The 20,434-nt window shown below is 48.0% G+C and overlaps 1 protein-coding gene across 1 annotated transcript; it reads left to right on the top strand.

The window, feature by feature from the left end:
• Positions 1–3,206: 3,206 nt before the first annotated feature.
• Positions 3,207–17,715, top strand: LOC123412561 (very-long-chain 3-oxoacyl-CoA reductase 1-like). Its single transcript, XM_045105510.1, has 4 exons — positions 3,207–3,630; positions 3,763–4,051; positions 4,455–4,524; positions 17,242–17,715. Exons 1-4 carry the CDS (start codon positions 3,282–3,284, stop codon positions 17,551–17,553), a joined length of 1,020 nt encoding a protein of 339 aa, XP_044961445.1. The 5' UTR covers positions 3,207–3,281; the 3' UTR covers positions 17,554–17,715.
• Positions 17,716–20,434: the final 2,719 nt, after the last annotated feature.

The following is a 20,434-nucleotide window of genomic DNA, read 5'->3' as shown; positions in this document are numbered from 1 at the left end:
CGCTGTGAAGACTTCCCATGTGTCGATGTCTTCGACTCGGCCAAAATTATTCAAGTTATCATCCTCATTACTGGAAGATGAAGAGTCAGATTTATGCGACATGTCGTGTCGTTGAGGTCCTACATGAGTTTAGAAATTTAGTATGTCAAATTTTGTTACTAGGGTTACTTTACAATGTACTAAGACAAAATTTCTGAAACAAACTTTGTTCTATCTTCCCTATGATAATATCACACGCTACATGAATATGCAATTTATACTATATTCAAATTGACCCAGTATTAGTAAATCACATAGAAAAACAAGCCTGGATGTGCCAATCACAAACAATAACACGGAAAATCTCAAATTTCCTCTATTCATCATGATAATATAATGCAATGACTTACAAATTATTATCAGAAGCCCAAAAGGTGTTGTAGCGATCTACAGAACACAACAGCGAACACACTTTGGAGGTGTAGCCAGAGAACAAACAGGGAAGATGTTGATGGAAGAGAGGAAGAGGTATGATGCCCGTGTGGGCACTGAATTTATGTGCAATAGAAGGTAGGTACGTGAGTGAAGTAGTCCAGGTGGTCAGCTACCTGATCCGAAATTTTCTCTATGGAAGACTTGACTTGCACCTAGGGAAGAGGTGAATTAGTTCCACACATGCAGGCACTGACGGAGTAAAGATACACATTACTTTCCTCCATGCAATCTTTGACTATCACCGGCAGAAGAGATGAATTAGTTCCACATATGTAGGGTACTATAGACCAAGTGAAAGTAGACATAACTGCACTGGATGCTAGCGCATCCAAAGGAGTACCAAATCAAACTTCAGTGTAATTTCAGGCAAACACATGTTCTTTCAAAAGCAAACTTGACAGGTTCAGCGAAATACATAAAACGACATGCAATCTAAAGTATGTAAACATAGAAAACTTCTACTAGGTCTTCAGATACACAAATTAAAGACTGGAAATAAAGCAAACCATCTAACTCTTTCTTCATGTGTCAGTCCTAATCAGTAAGCACGAGCCTATGTACCAAATAATCTCTCTCTCATAACCTTTAGTGTCTTCACAAGCTCATTTTTCATTTCATCTGTCATTCCTATTGTATCCTGCACAAGGAGCGCTCTATAAGCTCTCATCATTTCAGCCTCCTTTTCTTGCTTCTTAGCCTCAATGTTGTCCTTTGCTGCAAGGGCTGACAGCCGTGCTGTCTCCGCCGAGAGCCTTGCTACCTCAAGTTTCTCACTAGAGGAACGTTGCTGTATTTCTATCATATCCCTATGAGTTTTCTTAGCTTCCTCGTGAGTGGCTACCAATTTCTCGAGCAACTCCATATCAGCTGCAACCTCCTTTGACTTACCTTTGCCATTACATTCTTTCTTGGATTTTTTTATTCCAGGTGGGCGTGGAATATCTTCAGCGTCTTCTGGAGTGGAAGTATGCCTTCCCATCTCCCCTGTTTCTGGCATCTTTCTTTTCTTTGATTGCCCGAGCCACTCATTGTATGTAGTCCATTTCGTGTGCTCATTAACAGCCCGCCAACAATCCATGTGATGGAACTGTGCTGTGTAGTCAGATTCGTAGAATGCGTGTGCTTTCTCCAACAACTCGGCGTCCGACTGTCCACTCGCATATATGGCAGAAGCCTTGGTCCAACAACAATGGAACTGGAAGACTAGCTTATTAAGAGTATGCCAATGGTCTTTTGCTTGCTTCACCTGTCTTCTTCGATTTTTTGGAGTGGTGCTGTTGTAGACATTAGTGACATCTCCCCATACTGATCACTCTTCTTGTTGTTGCCATTAATTGGGTCAGTAGAGCAACGTAACCAGGCACTCATCTACAATTTCAACAAAGTTCATGAGTGTTCCTGCTAACATAATAATTTAGAGTATCAAATATGTGTACACAGAAAACTTACCAATCTTACATCCTCCTGCGATGTCCATGCAAGTCGCTTCTCAGTCCTCTTATCTCCATCCTCTGCATTGTCAACACTGATTGTTTGTTGTGAACCAGAAGGTTTAACTGGAGTTCTTGGCTTGCGAATTGATGGTGATGGTTGTGGTGCTGGACATGGAACATAGTATGAAGGACCACCAGAGTAATGGAGATGCTGCAACATGGCCTGCTGATTAAGCGGCTGTTGTGGAAGAGGGTAACTTGAAGGATTTCCCAAATAGCTTACGAAATCACCCGGCGGACGGGGATCCACACCCCTGAAAAATAACATGGTCATGGTGTAGGCCAAGCTTTGATTTTCTACATTCATGAACTATTTAACTCAAGGCTTGCTTTTTTCCATTTTCCATTGAGTTTTCATATTTGCAGAACATGTACAGGTTACTTACAAACTAGTTATCCCACAAGATCTTGTTGATGTCTAAACATGTACAGGTTACTTACAAACTACTCATAATTACAGAACATATATGTACAGGTTACTTACAAACTACTCATAATTACAGAACATGTATATACAGGTTATCCCACAAGATCTTTAGAAACTGGCCTAACACCTACAGATTATCCCACAAGATCTTCTTGATTTCTAAACTGAAAACTAAGATGGATCATACCAATTTAATATTGGGGACAAGAACTCGGAGGCAGCGGCTGCAGCGTTCCATGCCTGCTTGTCCATTGGCGGAGCCTGAGGTGAGGAAGAGGCCGCTCTGAAGTGGGAAACAGCGGCTCCTTGCTCGGCGGTGGTGACCTGCTCAGGCTCCCACGGCGACGGCGGCGGTGGCGCAGGGATCCGCATGGATTGGCGCCCCATCCTCTCCAGAGCAGAGAAAAGGCTACACAAGGAGTTCGATCTGGAGGAGGGGAAGTGGAGGATGAGCAAATCGTGGAGAAGAAGGCGCGCTCGATCTGATTTCGTTGGCGCGCGAGAACAAGAGTTCGCGGGAGAAGGAAACCTGGTTCGCGGGAAAGGGGAATATCTGGTTTCCCGCGGAAGAAGGCGCGCTCGATCCAGATGCAACCCACCGTTGACGACGCCCTCGTACAACAGGGAAAAGCTCGTCTGTAACGAGCGACTTGCACGGAAATAGATCGTTGTTAATTCTGCAGACATACTCGATTTCTTTTTTTTTTTCTTTCTTTCATATCATTTATTTTTCTACGTGTCAGGTGTTACAGACGGCTGACTGTACCCCAATGTAGATCAATGTACATGCCCTGATATTCTATTTATCTGTATAATCCCCAGCGCTCAGCACACACAGCGACAAGTCCGCGGCACGCAGCGACCCGCTGGAGAAAGTGGAAGAGAACATGGGCGGCGGCATTTTCCCACTGCTGGAGCCATGGTTCGTTTCCCTGGCCGTCCTCGGCGCGGTGTACTCAACAGCCGTCGTGCTCCGCCTCCTCTCACACCTCACCCTCCTCCTGCGTCGGCCGAGGAACCCCCGCCGCCGCTACGGGGCATGGGCCGTCGTGACCGGTCCAACGTCTGGCATCGGCCAGTCCATGGCCCTGGAGCTCGCGCGCTTGGGCCTCAACCTCGTCCTCGTCGGCCGCGACCCCGCCAAGCTCCAGGATATCTCCGAGACCATCTCCAAAACCCACGCCGTGCAGACTAAGACCGTCCTCTTCGACCTCGCCCTCATCGCCACTCCTCAAGGTGAGCCATACGCACTGTGCACGACCCAAGCATCGGCGTCCATGTAAATCAAGATGGAGCTGACTGCTATCTACTCTACCTCACTATCTTTGGGTAAAAACTGAACTATTGAGCGCATAATGTATTTGGTAGGGGACGAGGCGGTGCGGCGTCTCCGGGAGGCCGTGGAGGGGCTGGACGTGGGGGTGCTGGTGAACAACGCCGGGGTGGCCAAGCCATGCGCGCTGTACCTGCACGAGGTGGACGTGGAGGCGTGGGTGAAGATGATGCGGGTGAACCTATGGGCGCTGACGGAGGTGACGGCTGCGGTGCTGCCGGGGATGGTGCAGCGGGGCAAGGGCGCCGTCGTCAACATCGGGTCCGGGTCGTCGGAGGCCATCCCTTCCTTCCCCCTCTACTCCGTCTACGCCGCTTCCAAACGGTACTGCATACGCCTTATCATTTTTACTAAGCATATCTTGGATTCTGGGGTAGGTCGCAGAGAGGCGCTTTGGTTGGTTTGCGCTTGCTGCTTTCGTATTAATAATTATTAATTGTGCTAACTGTTTCTGGTTGGTCATCATGTTCTTGGTTTTTCTTGAGCAGTGATCATGTTCTTTTATTCTGTCTGTACGTGTGATGTTATTCTGTCTGTATGCATGCTATACAAGTGCATAATTCTTTCTACGTACTCAAATGCTCACTCTTTAAACTAATATAAAAACAGTTAAATTATTTATAAATTAATATAAAAATGTTTAGACTATTAAAATAATATTTTAAATGTTTTTATATTAGTTTACGGAGGGATTACATTGATAAATCACACCGGTCTTAAATTCCAGGTACGTTGCTCAGTTCTCCCGAAGCCTCTACGTCGAGTACAGAAGCAAAGGGATCGATGTGCAATGCCAGGTAAGCATGCAAATTTCTAATTATAGTTTTACGACCATGCGAGAAAAATATACCTTAGGTATATAAACCATATTTGTTTGAAAGTTTGGGGGGGGGGGGGGGGGGTGGGGAGGGTGTGTGTGTGCAGAGTCACTGATTTTAGTATGTGAATGCAGACCAATAGGCCTGACAATCTTGCTTCCGCCTGAACATATGACAAATAACAAGTAGAGCCATCCTACCGCAGTTGCAGAGTGCAGACGCCATGTGATCGAGTGCACCGTCCTCGATCACAGCCCCATGCCCCCATGCATCTGGACTAGTTTACGGTCTGCACAGCCCAATGCCCCATGCATCTTACTGCAGATCACGGGCAACATATTAAGGGCCATATGTTCAACACCGAAATGCTGGAGCCTAAAGCTCTGCACACCGACGGATGAACCTTTGAGAAGGCCGAGTTGATTCCAAACAATGCATGAAACGGCGAAATTCGTGTTAATGCTGTGACCCACTCATCGGTCCACACAGAGGTAGTTGAAACATGCTCCGCCGAGTTATGGGTCGTCAGAGAGTTTGTTGAAACCTGGTCCACCGGTTTCATCATGCATGCCTTCAGAATTCAATGGATGGGGCCATAGGGGTGGCTATCGCCCTCGCTGGAGCGGCCGAATTCATACAGCCTGAAACTTTCCCGTTGAATTCAGTGGGAGGTGTAAAGATCGAGATCAAGATCCAGCGTCGGAGCGCTCAGGCGCTTAATCTGGTTGTAATAGAAAGTATTATATAGTATTTCATCCGTCACGATTTAGAAGGTATGTATATAGAAATAATACAACAGAGTATTAATTAATACTAATTAGCTGCTAGGAGTAAATTCAACGTGCCTTAAACCTTGTCTATTGTAGAAATGCACGTAAATTTAACCGTCTCTTCTAAACCGTGACGGAGGTAGTAATACAGCATTTAATGTGATACAGTATGATAATATGATATTCAATCATATCTTTCTTTATTTAATGTTATGTCACATCATCAAATATGCCTAGTTGGCATGCATGATAGTACCACTACGACCAGCCTTAAGAGTAAACTCCGTTGGAATTTGGATGCATGTAACCCGTAAAAAAATTTCACATCCGTTTTTGAATCAGTCCACAGACATGAATGCAGAAGTTTTTTTCTAAAAGACCCGTGCTGGCATATCATTGATTTAGGAAAAGAGAGGGAGAAACAATGTTGACCAAGTGATCGGGTGGGTGGAAGAGTGAAACAGAGAAATAAAAGGATACGATGCCCTCGGGCATAGGCCTTAACTAATCTCTCACGACCTTTTTCCCTAAAGGGAAGCTCAAAGATTTTTGCCCAGCTGCCTGCCACAACTCGATGTTTATTCTGATTCTCCTGATGATGTCCTTCGCACTAGCTTCTTTCCTTCTAAAAGTTGCATTCGTTTCTCTCTTGTCAAATTTCCCAAGCCACTAAAATGAGCATTGATCTAATGGCTTTCCTTTCCCTCCCTGGCTGTGCGAGCAGCGTAATCTTACTGAACATCTCAGAACATGGCCGGTCAGTCTAGTTCTCCAGTGCTAGGGCAGCACAGCCTTGCCAGCGCGCCGCCTTCGACCAGATTCCGATGAATAAGGGGCATGCCCAGAATAGGTGGATCGACGACTCCAAGTTTTGGAAACGGCAAAATTAACAAAAATAACCCCTGGAGAGAAAGAACTCACAGAGTGAATCCTCGGAGGAAAGATTTCACCCCTCTGACCCTTTTGTGTGGCGCCTGACACCTAGACGCCACACTACACTGTGTGACGCCTAGCAGTTCGGCGCCACACGCCCCGACCACCTGGCAGAGAGAGCCCATCCCCCAGGCCGTGTGATGCCTAAGCCTCAAGCGTTACACATTGTAATGTATTGCGCCGAACGCTTAGACGCCACACATTGACTTATACAGTCACGGGCCAGCCCCCCTCCCCACCCCCTCCCCACCCCCTCCTCATTCCCCTCCCCCCATCCCCCTCTCCCAGCCACGGGCCCCTCTTCAAATCCTTCTCCAAATCACCTAATCTGAAGATTTGGACCGGGCATTTGTTATCCAATCACTCCCCTAAGATAATCCCCACCTCTCCCCTCATTCTCATCCAAAGAAAAATCTTTTGTGGTCATTTTTTTGCAAATTTGAGGAAACCCTAGTTTTTCATGAAATGTGGGATGTATATGATATTGTTGTATTTGTTTGTATGTTAGGATAAGGGGTATGATGGGGTTAGGATTAGGGTTATTTGGATGTTTGCATTATGGTTGTTTTAGGGTTAGGCTATGGTTAGGGATGTTTGGTTGTGTTAGGGTTATGATGGGGTTAGTGTTATGGATGTTTGGAAGTTAGTAAGTAGATATTGTAGTTGTATGATTGCTAATAAAAAAAGTTCTATGTTTTGTTGTTTAGGGATGGGAAGAACATGTGTTTATGTTCATCACGTGGACAAGGATGCCTTTTTAAAAGGCAATATTGATCCGGACCCGGATGAGCTTGACATGGTGTTCGATTTGTGTCCTAGCTATGGTGAATTGTTGGAACAAGTCCGAAAGGATTTGAATTGGATGGACCCTAGTGATGTAGTTGAGTTTGATGGTAGGCATAATGTGGGATTCGAAATGCACATTCGTTGGAAGAGCATGCATGTCAACTCCGAGCAACGTTGGCTTGCATACAAGGATACGGTGGCCGAAACACTAGACAATGCTCTAGAGTTATTTGCCATCAAAACAAGTGTTCCTAACTTGTTGGATTTGAACCGGGTTGCCTCTCCGATTGTTGAAGCTATTCCTCCACACATCAACGAAGAGGCCAACATTGAACCTCTTTCTTGTGTCGAACATGGACCATTGCTAGAGGCTAATGATGAGCACGATGATGATGAGAATGATGGTAATGTTCTTCATGACAACAATCTTGGTGATTTGGACAAATATAATTTGCAAGAGACAATGGACCATTCTATTCCGTACTCACGTGGCTATGCTTCTGAGTCTGACGATGAGGGTCCCGATGAAGAAGTTGATGAGGAATGGTTCACGGCAAAGGAGGTTGAAGCTTTCACAAAGGTATTAAAGCGTGATCACCGAACACCATTGTTCGAGGATCTTAGCCTTGCGGATGAAGCCGTGGTTGACGGAGGCGAAGGCATATTGTTTGGAGTTAGGCCACCTTCTCACCGGGACACACATGGGAAGAATATTATTTTGCCGGGGGTCAAAGTTTGAAACATTCTTTGAACTGAAGATGTGGTTGGATGAATATTCTGTTACACATTATAGGCCACACAAAGTTGTTCATTCAAACATGAAGCTGCGTTACACAGTTGCATGTGAGGATAGAGGGTGTCCTTGGATTGTCCGTGCAAGACCATGGAAAGGAGGGCCAGGATGGAACATTGTTAGTTGTATGCCTCACATGTGTCGAGGCAAGAGGGTTGATGGTGCCCTTTCATCGCAAAACCATAGACAACTCACCTCCGAGTTCATCGTTTATAGGCTTTCCAACTCCATCTCCTCTCTTCCTACAATGAGCATAAAAAGCGTACAAGACCTTTTGAAAGCCCTCTTTCACTACGAGGTGAAATATGGTAAGGCATGGAAAGCAAAGCAAGCCGCATTCAAGATGTTGTATGGTGATTGAGAGCAAGCATACAACCGCATACCTAGGTTGTTGGGAGCTATTGCCGCCACTAACCCGGGCATGGTTCATGTGGTCGAGCCGTATGGGGAGAAAACAAGGATTCTCAATGGAAATAGGGTCCGCGTATTTGGCCGTGCATTTTGGGCATTTGAGCAATGTGTGAGGGCTTTTCAGCACTGTCGTCCTGTCATCTCCGTCGATGGCACGTTTTTGACCGGACAATTCAAGGGCACTTTGTTGGTTGCAATAGCAAGTGATGCCAATAACCGGTTGATGCCTTTGGCTTTTGCTTTGGTTGAGGCAGAGAACAATGTTAACTGGGAATGGTTCTTGCATATTTTGAGAACCAAAGTATTACCGTTTGAGAGGGAATATGTGTCATATCGGATCGCCATCAAGGCATACTTAACGCGGTTGACATTGTCATTCCCGGCCATGCTCCTTTGCATCATCGATGGTGCATGAGACATTTCTGTGCAAACTTATACCGGGCGTGTGGTAGCAAGGAGTTGGCGGATGATCTTCAAGATTGTTGCCAAGCATTTTCGGACAAACGATTTGCAAGATTGTACAATGCTTTGTTTGTACACAAAAAACTTGATGCAGGTGGGCTTGAGTTTCTCAACATGCACATTGAACTTCGGTCCAAGTGGGCACGAGCTTATGACGAAGATGGCCGAAGATATGGTCAAATGACAAGTAACATGGCAGAATGCTTCAACCGGGTGCTGAAGGGTGTCCGTGCATTGCCGGTGACGGCAATAGTTCAATACACATTCGACAAGTTGAGAGCATACTTTCTAAAGCACTCGCAAGAAACAGATGATCAGATTGCGGGAGAGAACAAGAAAAGGTACAAGTACCAGTTTCCACCAAAGGTTGACAAATGGATGGTATTTCAATCACGGAAGGCTAACTCCCAAACGGCTACCCTATACAACAACGAGGATTGGACATACCAAGTGAATGAGCCCGGAGGAACGACAAACGATGGTCAACAACAAGAAAACAGGGCGTTCAAGGTATCTTTATCGTTGTGTGATTGCTCTTGTGGGAGGCCAAGGTTGCTTCATCTCGCATGCTTGCATTTGTACACGGCAGCTCGCAGTAGGAATGTGGGCGTCAACCATCCACTAACCGTGAGGGAGTCCGAGTTCTCTATCATGACCACGAAGCATACATGGGCTCCTAGATTGCATATAAGGGGACAACGCATTAGCCAAAGATGTTTTTCCTGCAGGCATAGTGGATTGAGCTCGACCGTGTGTGCATCACCAAAGTTTGGCCCGGCACCATATGGCTGCCATTCCACCTACAACACAACATAAAAGGCACAATTCATTTTACTCACAACATAAAAGCTGGAAGTCAACTCTGAAACCATCTCACCTGCTCGGGGGTAAGCGAATCCATCTCGTTGGTGTATTGCTTGTACAATAGGTTCACTTCGCTTGCCAGCAACGATACCAAATCCCACTTGTAAGCCCATGTAGGAAGCCGTACAGGGTTGCCGTGGTCATCCCAGGTATTCCACTTTGAGGTTTTAGGGTGTCCAACAGGAAGGCGTTCCCAGCTCCATACTGAAATTAGGAGCATACAACCACCAACTCCACCGTCCTTTGTGGACCTGCGACAAGCATTGTCCAACTACAAGTAACAACAAACATGCATCAGTTTAGCAGAAAAGGATAACAGAGAGTACTTACTATTAACAATTTATTACCTACTGATACAAGTAAGCCAGTGCGGCCGAGCCCCAACTGAACTTGTTGTCGAAAACAGTCAATGCCTTCAGCCACATCCATGGAGCATTCTTGCCAGTGCCGTCAGCGAAGATAGTCCTAGAGATGACGTACCACATGTACACGCGAGCATACCTCTGGATCACCTCGTCATCTGCGTCCTCAGGACAATGAGCAAAGTTGGCGGCAATCCAAGTGAAAGGAGCGCCGGCCGGGACTCTATCTTTCTTCCCTCCATCTTCTACCTCCGGCTCTTGAGGCGACATACCAATAAGGGCCTCCATTTGTTGCCGCCATCCCTCGGAATCAGTGCTCATACAAAGAGACTTCCCCTCGATCGAAAGTGCGGTGATCATGGAAACATCTTGAAGAGTAACTGTCATCTCTCCGGTCCGGAGGTGAAAACTATGTGTCTCCGGCCTCCACCGATCAATAAGTGCACCGCAGTGTTCAGATTGGGCGTTGACCGACTCACAAGCTGAATGAATGGAAGGAGTCTTGTCATCTTGATGTATGGTGTGTACCGCTCATCGTACTGCATTACAGACGATGCCCCGTGAGACCGGATCTTCAAGGGCATAAGCTCCTGCAAACAGATAGGAGTAAGTGATATCATTACATTTTCATCTTATTAAATACATGATTTTTTATCATATGATCTACTTACCATTTTCTTCTCCGACATCAAATAGGCCCAGTGTTCAACGTCATAAACATCATTCAAAAGACACATCATCCTACAAATTACAAAAAATACTCATATTCAAAAAAATACTCATCTACTAATCCACTCATCTACATATTACTCATATCCTAACTACTCATATGAATCTAGTCATATCCTAACTACTAATATCCTAACTAATCATATGAATCTACTCATATCCTAACTACTCAAATCCTAAGAACTCATATCCTAACTACTCATATGAATCTACTCATATCCTAACTACTAATACTAACTACTCATATGAATCTACTCATATCCTAACTACTCATATCCTAACTACTCATATCAATCTACTCATATCAATCTACTCATATACTCAAACAAAAACCTAGTCCATTTGGATACAAGGATGGGAAACGGAAGAGATTACCTAGTAGCCAACCTTGGGGGATCAATCCAAGGAAGAAATCACCAGATCTGAAGGGGTTCGGGCTTGGATGAGAGCCAGCCGCCGCGGGTTTGAATGGGGGAGGGGAATGGGGAGGGGTGGGGAGGGGGCTGGCCCGTGGTTGTATAAGTCAATGTGTGTCGCCTAAGCGTTCGGTGCCACACATTACAATGTGTGACGCCCGAGGCTTAGGCGTCACACGGCCTGGGGGTGGGCCCTCTCTGCCAGGTGGTCGGGGCGTGTGGCGCCGAACTGCTAGGCGTCACACAGTGTAGTGTGGCGCCTAGGTGTCGGGCGCCACACAAAAGGGTTAGAGGGGTGAAATATTTGCCCCGAGGGGTCACTCTGTGCGTTCTTTCCCCCCAGGGGTCATTTTTGTCAATTTTTCCTTTTGGAAACAACACTGACAGAAATAACCGTTCGACCACTCCCTGCGTTGCAGCGTATCGTTGCACCAAAGTCGATCATGGTGAACAAGCCAACAAAAGATTTTTCATCTTTGTCGGCGCCCACGGCTTCCAAATATGCGATCTGAATCTGGCGATGGTTGCTAACGGAAATTGCCGAAGATAAGCTGTGCTGGTGGAGTACTCCCCGTTCGCTGTCCCGGTCCACCTGATCGTGCCAGTAACCCCAACGTTGATATTTTTCCCTTGTTCCTGAATCATGCGCCATAGGTTGAGGAAGTCGAGGATGATGTCGTCGGTGTCGCCATGGCTAAGGTCCTTCACCCGTGTGTCACAGTACACAGCTGGTTGGATGCAGGAGTATGACATCCATTGCTAGCGGCATACATTTCAGCCTGCATTTTAGCAAATCAAACGAAATGCATGCAAATTGAACGATATTCATAAAAAATTGAATAGGAAATAGCACAAATCATTCACACATATCATGTAAATTATAAAATAACAAGGTCTTAAATTAAGAAGATGTCCAACAATTTTTTGGTCAAAAGATCATGTCCTCCCACACGTACTATCCTTCAAGTTCATCCAACCGTGTGTGCACATACATGGTCATCCCTCATGCACGACAAGATGAAAAGGGCACATCAACTTTCCTCCTACTCTAGCGCTCCCGCGGGTGGCACGGAAGGAACCCTAGAAGTCGACCGCCTCACCACCTCTCCCCTTCTCCTACTCCTCCCACCATGGCCAGAGGGCGCGCCTGGGCGAAGCCCGGCCGGCGGCGGGGCCTTTTCACCCCCTCATGAGGCAGGGACTGGCGCTAGCTGGCACTGTCGAGCCGGAGCGTTGTAGAACGCACGACGTGGCGGCAGCTCTAGGGGGCAGTGGGTTGCGTGGTGGCTAGGCATGCTCGGGTCGGATGCAGCTACATCGGCTAGATCTCACCGTGAGGCGACATGGGCATAGGGCGGCACGGTCAGCGGACGACCACTCTAGCCATGGCCTTCTTGGCTGGTGAAGGTCGGTGATTGGGGGTGTACTTCACGTCAGGATGACGGACGCTGGATGGTGGCGCGGTGGCTTGGCCAGATCTGGCCTCGGCACGATGCGCTCGTCCGGGATCTAGGGTCGGGTTCGAGGTGGGCGGCGCGGGTTGTGCAATGTCCTGGAGTGGTTGTTGCTCCGGCCATGGGCTGCGACGCGAGGAGGTCCGGGGCACATGCGGTGGTCTCCAGGTGGTGTGGCACTACAGACTCGCTCGGCGGCTCTGTCCTCGGCCACGGTCGGCTTCTACTCCGGTATTGGATCATTTGCGGTCGGACCGTGGCGACCTTCGCTTCATCTCCTCGTCGTTCGGGCTCTACTTTCGTCGAAGAGCTGGCCCTCTCCCAGCTGCGGTCCATAGCTCGTATCGCTCCTTGTGCGATAGGACCGACCTCGTCTCGTGCACGATGTTGTAGGACAGAGATCGCGTCTTGCGCACGGTGCAGCAGGACCGACCTCGTCTCGCACACGGTGCCACGGGACCGAGCTTGTATCGCGCCCGATGCTACAGGACGAGTCAGTGGAGGCCAGTTTTGGCTGCCCTATTGGGTATTTGCGCTGGGGTTGCCTAGGGGTGTGAATGGGAGGACCTTTCCGCTCATTTCTTTGATTGGGGTAGCGGCAGATCTCGGGAGGTGGTGTCTAGGTCTTGGATGTCGGGGCGGTGGTCCTCGAGGTGGTTGCGCAGTGCTCATGGGCAGAGCCCATGGCTTGGTGCTGCCAGGTGGCCATGGCCGCGTGGGCGGCGTGGTAGCCGGGGAGTGGCGATCGGTGGCGGTGAGTGTTGGCTGGGGTGAAAACTTGTTATTTCTTCGGATGGACTGGCGGTGACAAAACTCATTACATTCTTAAAGGCGTTTTCGTGGCTCTCACCACCCATAGTGTTGCTTGAGTGAGAACTCTGATACTCGGATCGGGCGGCGGCGATGCTCCGGTGTCATCTCCTTGTTGAAGGTGCCACCTTGGAGCCCACGGTTCGTCATATGCGGCTTCATCTCTTCGTGGTGGCGTCTTCGCGATTAAGCCCATGGGTTGCTCTTGTAGTGCTAGGGGGTGGTGTTGCTGCGATTAGCGCCTATGGATCCTGCCTTGAGTGGGTGCATGTGTTGGAGTGACGTGTGTTTGTACCAGGTTGTTATTGTTTGTTGCTTTATATATAAAGCGCGGGGGGGGGGGTGGTGTTTCCGCGATCAACGCCTACGTATACTACTTTGGGTGTGTGCCTGTGTTGGAGTGACGTGTGTTTGTACCGGGTTCTTGTTGTTCATTGCTGAAAGGACGTGGATGTCGCCTAGAGGGGGAGGTGACTAGGCGCTTTAAAATAATTACGGTTTAGGCTTGAAAAAATGTGCAATAAAATGAACGTTTAATTTGTCAAGCACAAAACTTAAAATAACTAGGCTCACCTATGTGCACCAATAACTTATGCTAAGCAAGATAAACAACTAAGTGATAGCAAGATATATAACAAGAAACAATATGACTATCACAAAGTAAAGTGCATAAGTAAAGGGCTCGGGTAAGAGATAACCGAGGCACACAGGAGACGCTGATGTATCCTGAAGTTCACACCCTTGCGGATGCTAATCTCCGTTTGGAGCGGTGTGGAGGCACAATACTCCCCAAGAAGCCACTAGGGCCACCGTAATCTCCTCACGCCCTTACACAATGCAAAATGTCATGTTTCTACTAAGAAACCCTTGAGGGCAGTCAACGAACCCATACAAAAAAGGTTGGGGCAATCTCCACAACTTAATTGGATGCTCCCAACAATAGCACGAAGCTTCACCACAATGGAATATGGCTTCGAGTAATCTCAAATGCTCGGGGCAATCTCCACAACCTAATTGGAGACTCCGACGCTTTCCCGGAGCTTTACACCACAATGGTTGAGCTCCGAGGCACCACCAAGCTTCTTGGATGCCAAAGCACCCAAGAAGAACAAGCTCTAAGGTACCAAGCACCCAAGAGTAATAAGCTTCTCAAACTTTACTTCAACGTATCACCGTGGAGAACTCAAATCTATGCACCAAATGCAATGGCAAGGGCACATGGAGTGCCCAAGTCCTTCTCTCCCAAATCACTCCACAAAAACTAATGCTATGGAGGAAAATGAGAGGAAGAACGAATAAGAACATGAAGAACTACACAATCTAGATCCAAGGGGTTCCCCTCACAAAGAGGAAAAAGTGATTGGTCGAAATGTGGATCTAGATCTCGTCTCTCTTTTCCCTCAAGAACTAGCAAGAATCATTGGAGGGATTAAGAGTTAGCAAGCTCAAAGAAGGTCAACATTGGGGAGGGGGGGATACGAGCTCAAGAGTTGGGGAGCAATGGGGAAGAACACCTCCTTTTATAGTGATGCCGAAATCCAACCATTATGTGCATTGGTCGTGCACAAGCGGTACTACCGCTGGGGTGAGCGGTACAACCGCTGGAGCGGAACTTTCTTGGAAAAACGAGCAAAACGACAGAAACCTCGAGGCGGTAGTGACGCCGGAGCGGTACTACCGCCACTGCAAGCGGTACTTCCGCTTAGCACTGACAGGCAGCCTAGTCGAGTGAGAACGAGGTACGGTAGTGCCGCCCAGAGCGGTACTTCCGCTAAGAACTACTGCTCAAAAATCCACTCTAAACAGAATGCAAAAAATGATAAATGTAAGCGGAAGTAGCAGCCGTAGTACACAGTGTAAGTACCGCCCAAGCGGTACTACCGTGGTACCGAGCGGTATTACCGCTTGTTTATAGAAAAACACCTCTCGCACTAGAACCGCCATAACTCTCGCGTATGAGCTCCGAATTGAGCAAACTCAAACTTATTGAATAACACGTGACAAGTACTATCCAAACAGCGAGGTGAACCATGCACTTATGAAAATGATATAGAGGTGTGAAACCTCTATGAAACCTCCAAATAGCACACGACAAGCTTAAAAACATGTAGTTATGAAAAATGACAATGATATAGAGATGTGAAATCTCTATGAATGAAGAACCGGCAAAAACACCAACATCGAAAACATCATAAAAGATGCATATGGATTCCGTTTTCGATGAACTCAGGCTTGTCATGAAGATGACTATAAGCTCTAAAACTCATAAAGAGAAACACCAAACAAGAACCAGGAAACATGATGCAAGGATACAAATGGTTTGATCTCTCAACGAACGATACGATCAAGCTACTCACTTGAGAGCCCCCCCCTCTTGACAGTACGACAATCTATCCTAAAATAAAAAAAACCTGTCAAGGGCAAACCCATACCATGCACATAGTCTACCTGAGCTAGATGATGACGATCTTGACTTCCTCAAGATGGACCATCTTTCTTGATTGTGTCGGCTTGATGAAGACTAGTTGACTGCTCCCCCATACTCACTATGGGTGAGCCACTCTTCAACACATCTTCACAAGTCCATTGCCTTCACAATGGATGGCAAGTTTGAAGCATGATATCTTCGTGTTGCTCCACTTGAACTTGCACATTGCAATCTTGATGACGATCACCGCTTGATGTCATCCTTCATGGGTTGTATGAGATATTCCTCTTGACGGAATCCCATGAAAATACACCTAACCCCACATAGAACTCTCACAAAGACCATGGGTTAGTACATAAAGCGTAATAGACAATGCTTACCGTACCATGGGATCACTTACATCTTGTACGCTTTGTGTGTTGATCAACTTGATTCACTCTTTGACTTAGTCTTGATCAACCTTGTGCCCTTATGACCAATCTTTGCATAAAACCTCGGATACACCTTGGTCATCATATAAACTCCTTGAAACCAACACATGGACTTTAAGAAGTGTATATGGACAAATCCTATAAATGTAACTCAAGGCAAACATTAGTACATATGGATTGCCATCAATTACCAAAACCATATACGGAGAACTATGCTCTAACAGTTGCTTTATATATAAAACGGGACGAAAGCCTTTTTGGTAATGGTCATCCCTCTTTTCCATGGTACGTCACCAAAGCGCGTGCGAGCTACATATAATATGTAGACCAACATTTAGTGAATAAATCAATCAACAAGTTAAGCAAGAAAAAACAAAAAAACTTACAAGCCCATCATCTGCTACGTGTCAAGGTGGGCATTCGGTTACCCCTAACCGAACGGTTCGGTGCTTCGGTGTTCTATGTTTCTCGGTTCCTAGAAAACATGCACCGATCGGTCTCTAGTACTCTCGATCATGATTTTTTTTTCATGATAGATAATTTGATGTGTGATGTCCGTTTTATTTTTGAATTATTTGAATATTTAAGCAGCTCTTGATAAAAAGACAAATTCAAGTTTTTTAAAAAGGTTTACCGGTCATGCATTGATTTGATTCTTTTTTTTTTGCTGAAACATTCTCAGATGTTTAAATGATCTGAAAATTGAAACGGATCTCACACAAGAACATTTCTACCAGAAAAAAAAAACTTTTTAGTATTTATTTTGATTTATTTCTGACCAGATGTAGATGAGTGTGGATACCAAAACGCTGCATTCCCTGAGTAATACACTACAATGCTCGTTGCCCAAAAGATTTGCCTTTTAATTTTATTTTAATTTAGGCGAGTAAGTTTTCTTTTTTTTTTTTGCGCTAGACCCAGGTTCCAGAAATCTGCGCCGGTTGTTTGCATCCCTAATCACTGAACCCAAAATAAACGCTTCTTCTCTCAAAATAAATAAATAAAAATGAACGCTTCTAACCAGAATTGTGTGTGGCGCAACTGCAGGCACCGCTGTTCGTGCAGACGAAGATGACGTCGATAGTCGCGGGATCCGGCAAGCGGCGCCGTGGCGTGCTGCCGCGGCTGATGGTGCCGACCTCGGACGAGTACGCGCGGGCGGCGGCGCGCTGGATCGGGCACGGCCCGATATGCATGCCCAACCTGGGCCACCGCCTCCAGTGGTGCCTCTGCCGCGTCGTGCCGGACCGGCTGCTCGACGCGCTGCGCCTGCGCGAGAACCTGCGGCAGAGGGCCGTCTTCCAGCGGCTCAGGTCGCCGAGGTCGCCGTCCCATGCCAACGGCGGCAAGCAGAGCTAGCTTGGTCCAGGCTGCGCTTGTTTGTGCATACTTTGTGTAGTACTGTGTGTGATTTGACATGGATCTGTGGACCGCAGTTCGGTTTGAGTCGCCGTTGATGCGCGCGCAGCTGATGCCTGCCTGTATCTGCATTTCCGTTGGCAATAAATCAAATTCACAAAATGATCATGCAACCCCTTACGTGAAAGAGCTGAGACAATGAAATTCCACTCGAGACGATCGAACGTTTTAGCAAGGTTAATTGTCAACAAGACAGCTTCATGTTTCCATGATTGGAGAGCAAAAGAATGAGTGACCTCTTGCACAATAATGATACCTATACCTGCTAATAAAATAAAATAGATAATCTTGTTAGGTTGATCTTTCTGTATGGACCCAACGATCCACCGGACCCTTGATCCATATGCGTCCTGATCGGGGGCGCCCAACCAAACCATGGTTGGTGGCCCCTGTCGCCACGCTATATATAAAGGGGTGTGGAGCCGGCCGCACAACTCACGAGGTTGATCGTGCCAGCCGCTACACCCAACATCTCCTTCCGATCTAGGCTTTCTAGCGCGTGCCGACGGGAAGCACCACCACCACTCCATCACACACACCGCCGCCACCTCTACACCTCTCTATCACCGTCGCCATCTCGACCTCACCATGGACGCCGGCGGAAGTTCATCGAGTGCAGGACAAGGTAATACCTACAACTACTATCAGACCTATCTAGACTAGCAGATCAACGGGTTCTATCAATGGTGATGGGGTTATAGTCCCAGGGTAGGGTCATAGGTCTGTCCTATAGGTCCTATCCAAGGACTACCCTTCATAGAGGGCAAGGCCCTTAGACAGTTCCGACTGAACTAAGGACCCCCCATCATCCAGTCGGTGACGAGCATTCGGAGCATATTTATCGTACCGACTGAATTCCACTCTGTACATCGTAACCTCCCAGGAGGGCAACGGTCATACGTTTTCATACACCATTATTAGCATTTAAGGCATACGTTACCTGTAACGTAGGAATTTATTGGCCACTACTCCACCCTTGTCCACCGGGTCGTTGTGAAGGGCAGCGCACTCTATATAAGCTGCCCTTCCCCACTAGTGCAGGGGTTGGCATTTACTGTAATCCTATATTCCACTCGACACTAAGCTCCCAAGAGCACTGAGGCGTAGGGCTTTTACCTCCACCGCACAGGGGCCTGAACTCATACAACCTCGCCGTAGCTAAGGCTCTGCCCATCCTTTCGTACCCTACACATCTACTGTGAGACTTATACCCACGACAGTTGGCGCCCACCGTGAGGCAGGCGTCTAAGCGACTTCCGGCGAGTTTGCAGCTTCATCTTTTCATCATGTCGTCCGGCGGAGATTTATGCATGGGTTGGGAGATCCTCTTCGGCGCACTCTCCTTCATCGTCGACGATTTAGCATGGCTTCGGGATGCGTCTCTCGACGTCGAGGCGCTCCCCAGTCGCGGGGCTATGCACTTCCGTGCCGGTGCCCACGGCGTCCTTCTTCTCCAGCAGTCGGCCCCGGTGTCGACCTTCGCCCCCGTCACGCGCCGCAACAAGCGGTCCCGCCGTCCGTGGCTCCAGCGTTGGGTGCGACACGCCCAGGCGCGCCAGAACGCGTCCTCTCAAGTGACGGTCCTCGAGTCGGTTGTGGTCGCGCCGCCGTCCCAGTGCTTGGACTCAGTTCCAACTGAGTTACCTTCCGAGTACTTGGGTCGCGGGCCTGCAGCCGAAGTTCTCATGGCAAATTCCCATGAAAGTCGCCACCGGACTGGCCGGAACGAGCACGAGGTCGGCGAATCGTCCGACGCTCGCCGTCAACACCACCGTTCTGCCAGTCGACGCACTCGTCAAAGCAACGTCGAGGTGTTCCGTACACCCATCCTCAACCTGGCTGTCGCTGCCAAGATAGCCGATTCCCTCCAACCGACTGATTCGGAGGCTGGTAGAGGGATCGAGCAGATCCGTGCCCTGTTGCACACGGCGCTGCAGCAGAATTCGGCGGTCTCCCAGTCGCACAATAGGATCCACAACAGTTCTGTTCACGCGAACACGCATCGGTCGTTTACAGCCCCCACTCTCATCAGCGACGCAGAGGGGGCAGCCGTTCCACGAACCCCGAAGATCGTCGCCGTTCACGCACCCCTCCGCGGGGTGGGCCTTACGGGCCCCGACATCATGATGATCGGCGTTCAGTCGGTGACACGTATGATCCAAGTGTGACAGCCCGATGCCGAAGTTCCAGAAGTTTCCCCTTCTATTCCGTTTTCGTCCTGTGTTTGTTTTTATTTGTCGCATCATCATCGCATCATGCGCATCATCTGCATTGCATCGGCATCTCCGTTGCCGCCAGTTTTCAAACTTGCATCCGTGGTTAGTTGCAGGTTCTCGTCGTTGTCTGTTTCGAGTCCGACCGCACTCGCACGCGCGCGCGGCACCGTCGAAACCCTGTTTTAAAAGTGTGCGTAAAACTTTCTCCGATTGAGCTGGGATTTGTCGTGCGGTATTATTTATATATAGGTAGGCCGCCTGTCGAATTTCATCGCGACCGGAGACCGTCTGGTACCCGAACGGTCGACTGTAGCGGTACCGTCTCCGGTTATTCCTCAGACGTCTGTCGGTGTTTTAAATTCGTGCCGCGCCGCCCGTTCTCCCTCTCATCTCCGGATATCCCCTCTACACGGCTGCGTACCCATTCCCGCGTGCGGAATCGTGCGAATCCGACCGCACGGTTGGATCCGGAACGCGATTCCGGTTAACCGAGCCCCTCTTTTCTCTATATATACCCCTCCATCATATTTAGAGAGCCCCTCTCACCCTTTGCCTCGAAATCCGTGCCAACCCTAATTCCCTAGCGCAGCCACTCTCTCTCTCCC

The sequence above is a fragment of the Hordeum vulgare genome, chromosome 7H, assembly GCF_904849725.1.
Source record: "Hordeum vulgare subsp. vulgare chromosome 7H, MorexV3_pseudomolecules_assembly, whole genome shotgun sequence".
In the NCBI taxonomy this organism is placed as follows: domain Eukaryota; kingdom Viridiplantae; phylum Streptophyta; class Magnoliopsida; order Poales; family Poaceae; genus Hordeum; species Hordeum vulgare.
Note: the sequence above shows the minus strand (reverse complement) of the source record. Positions and strands in the feature narration are given on the sequence as shown.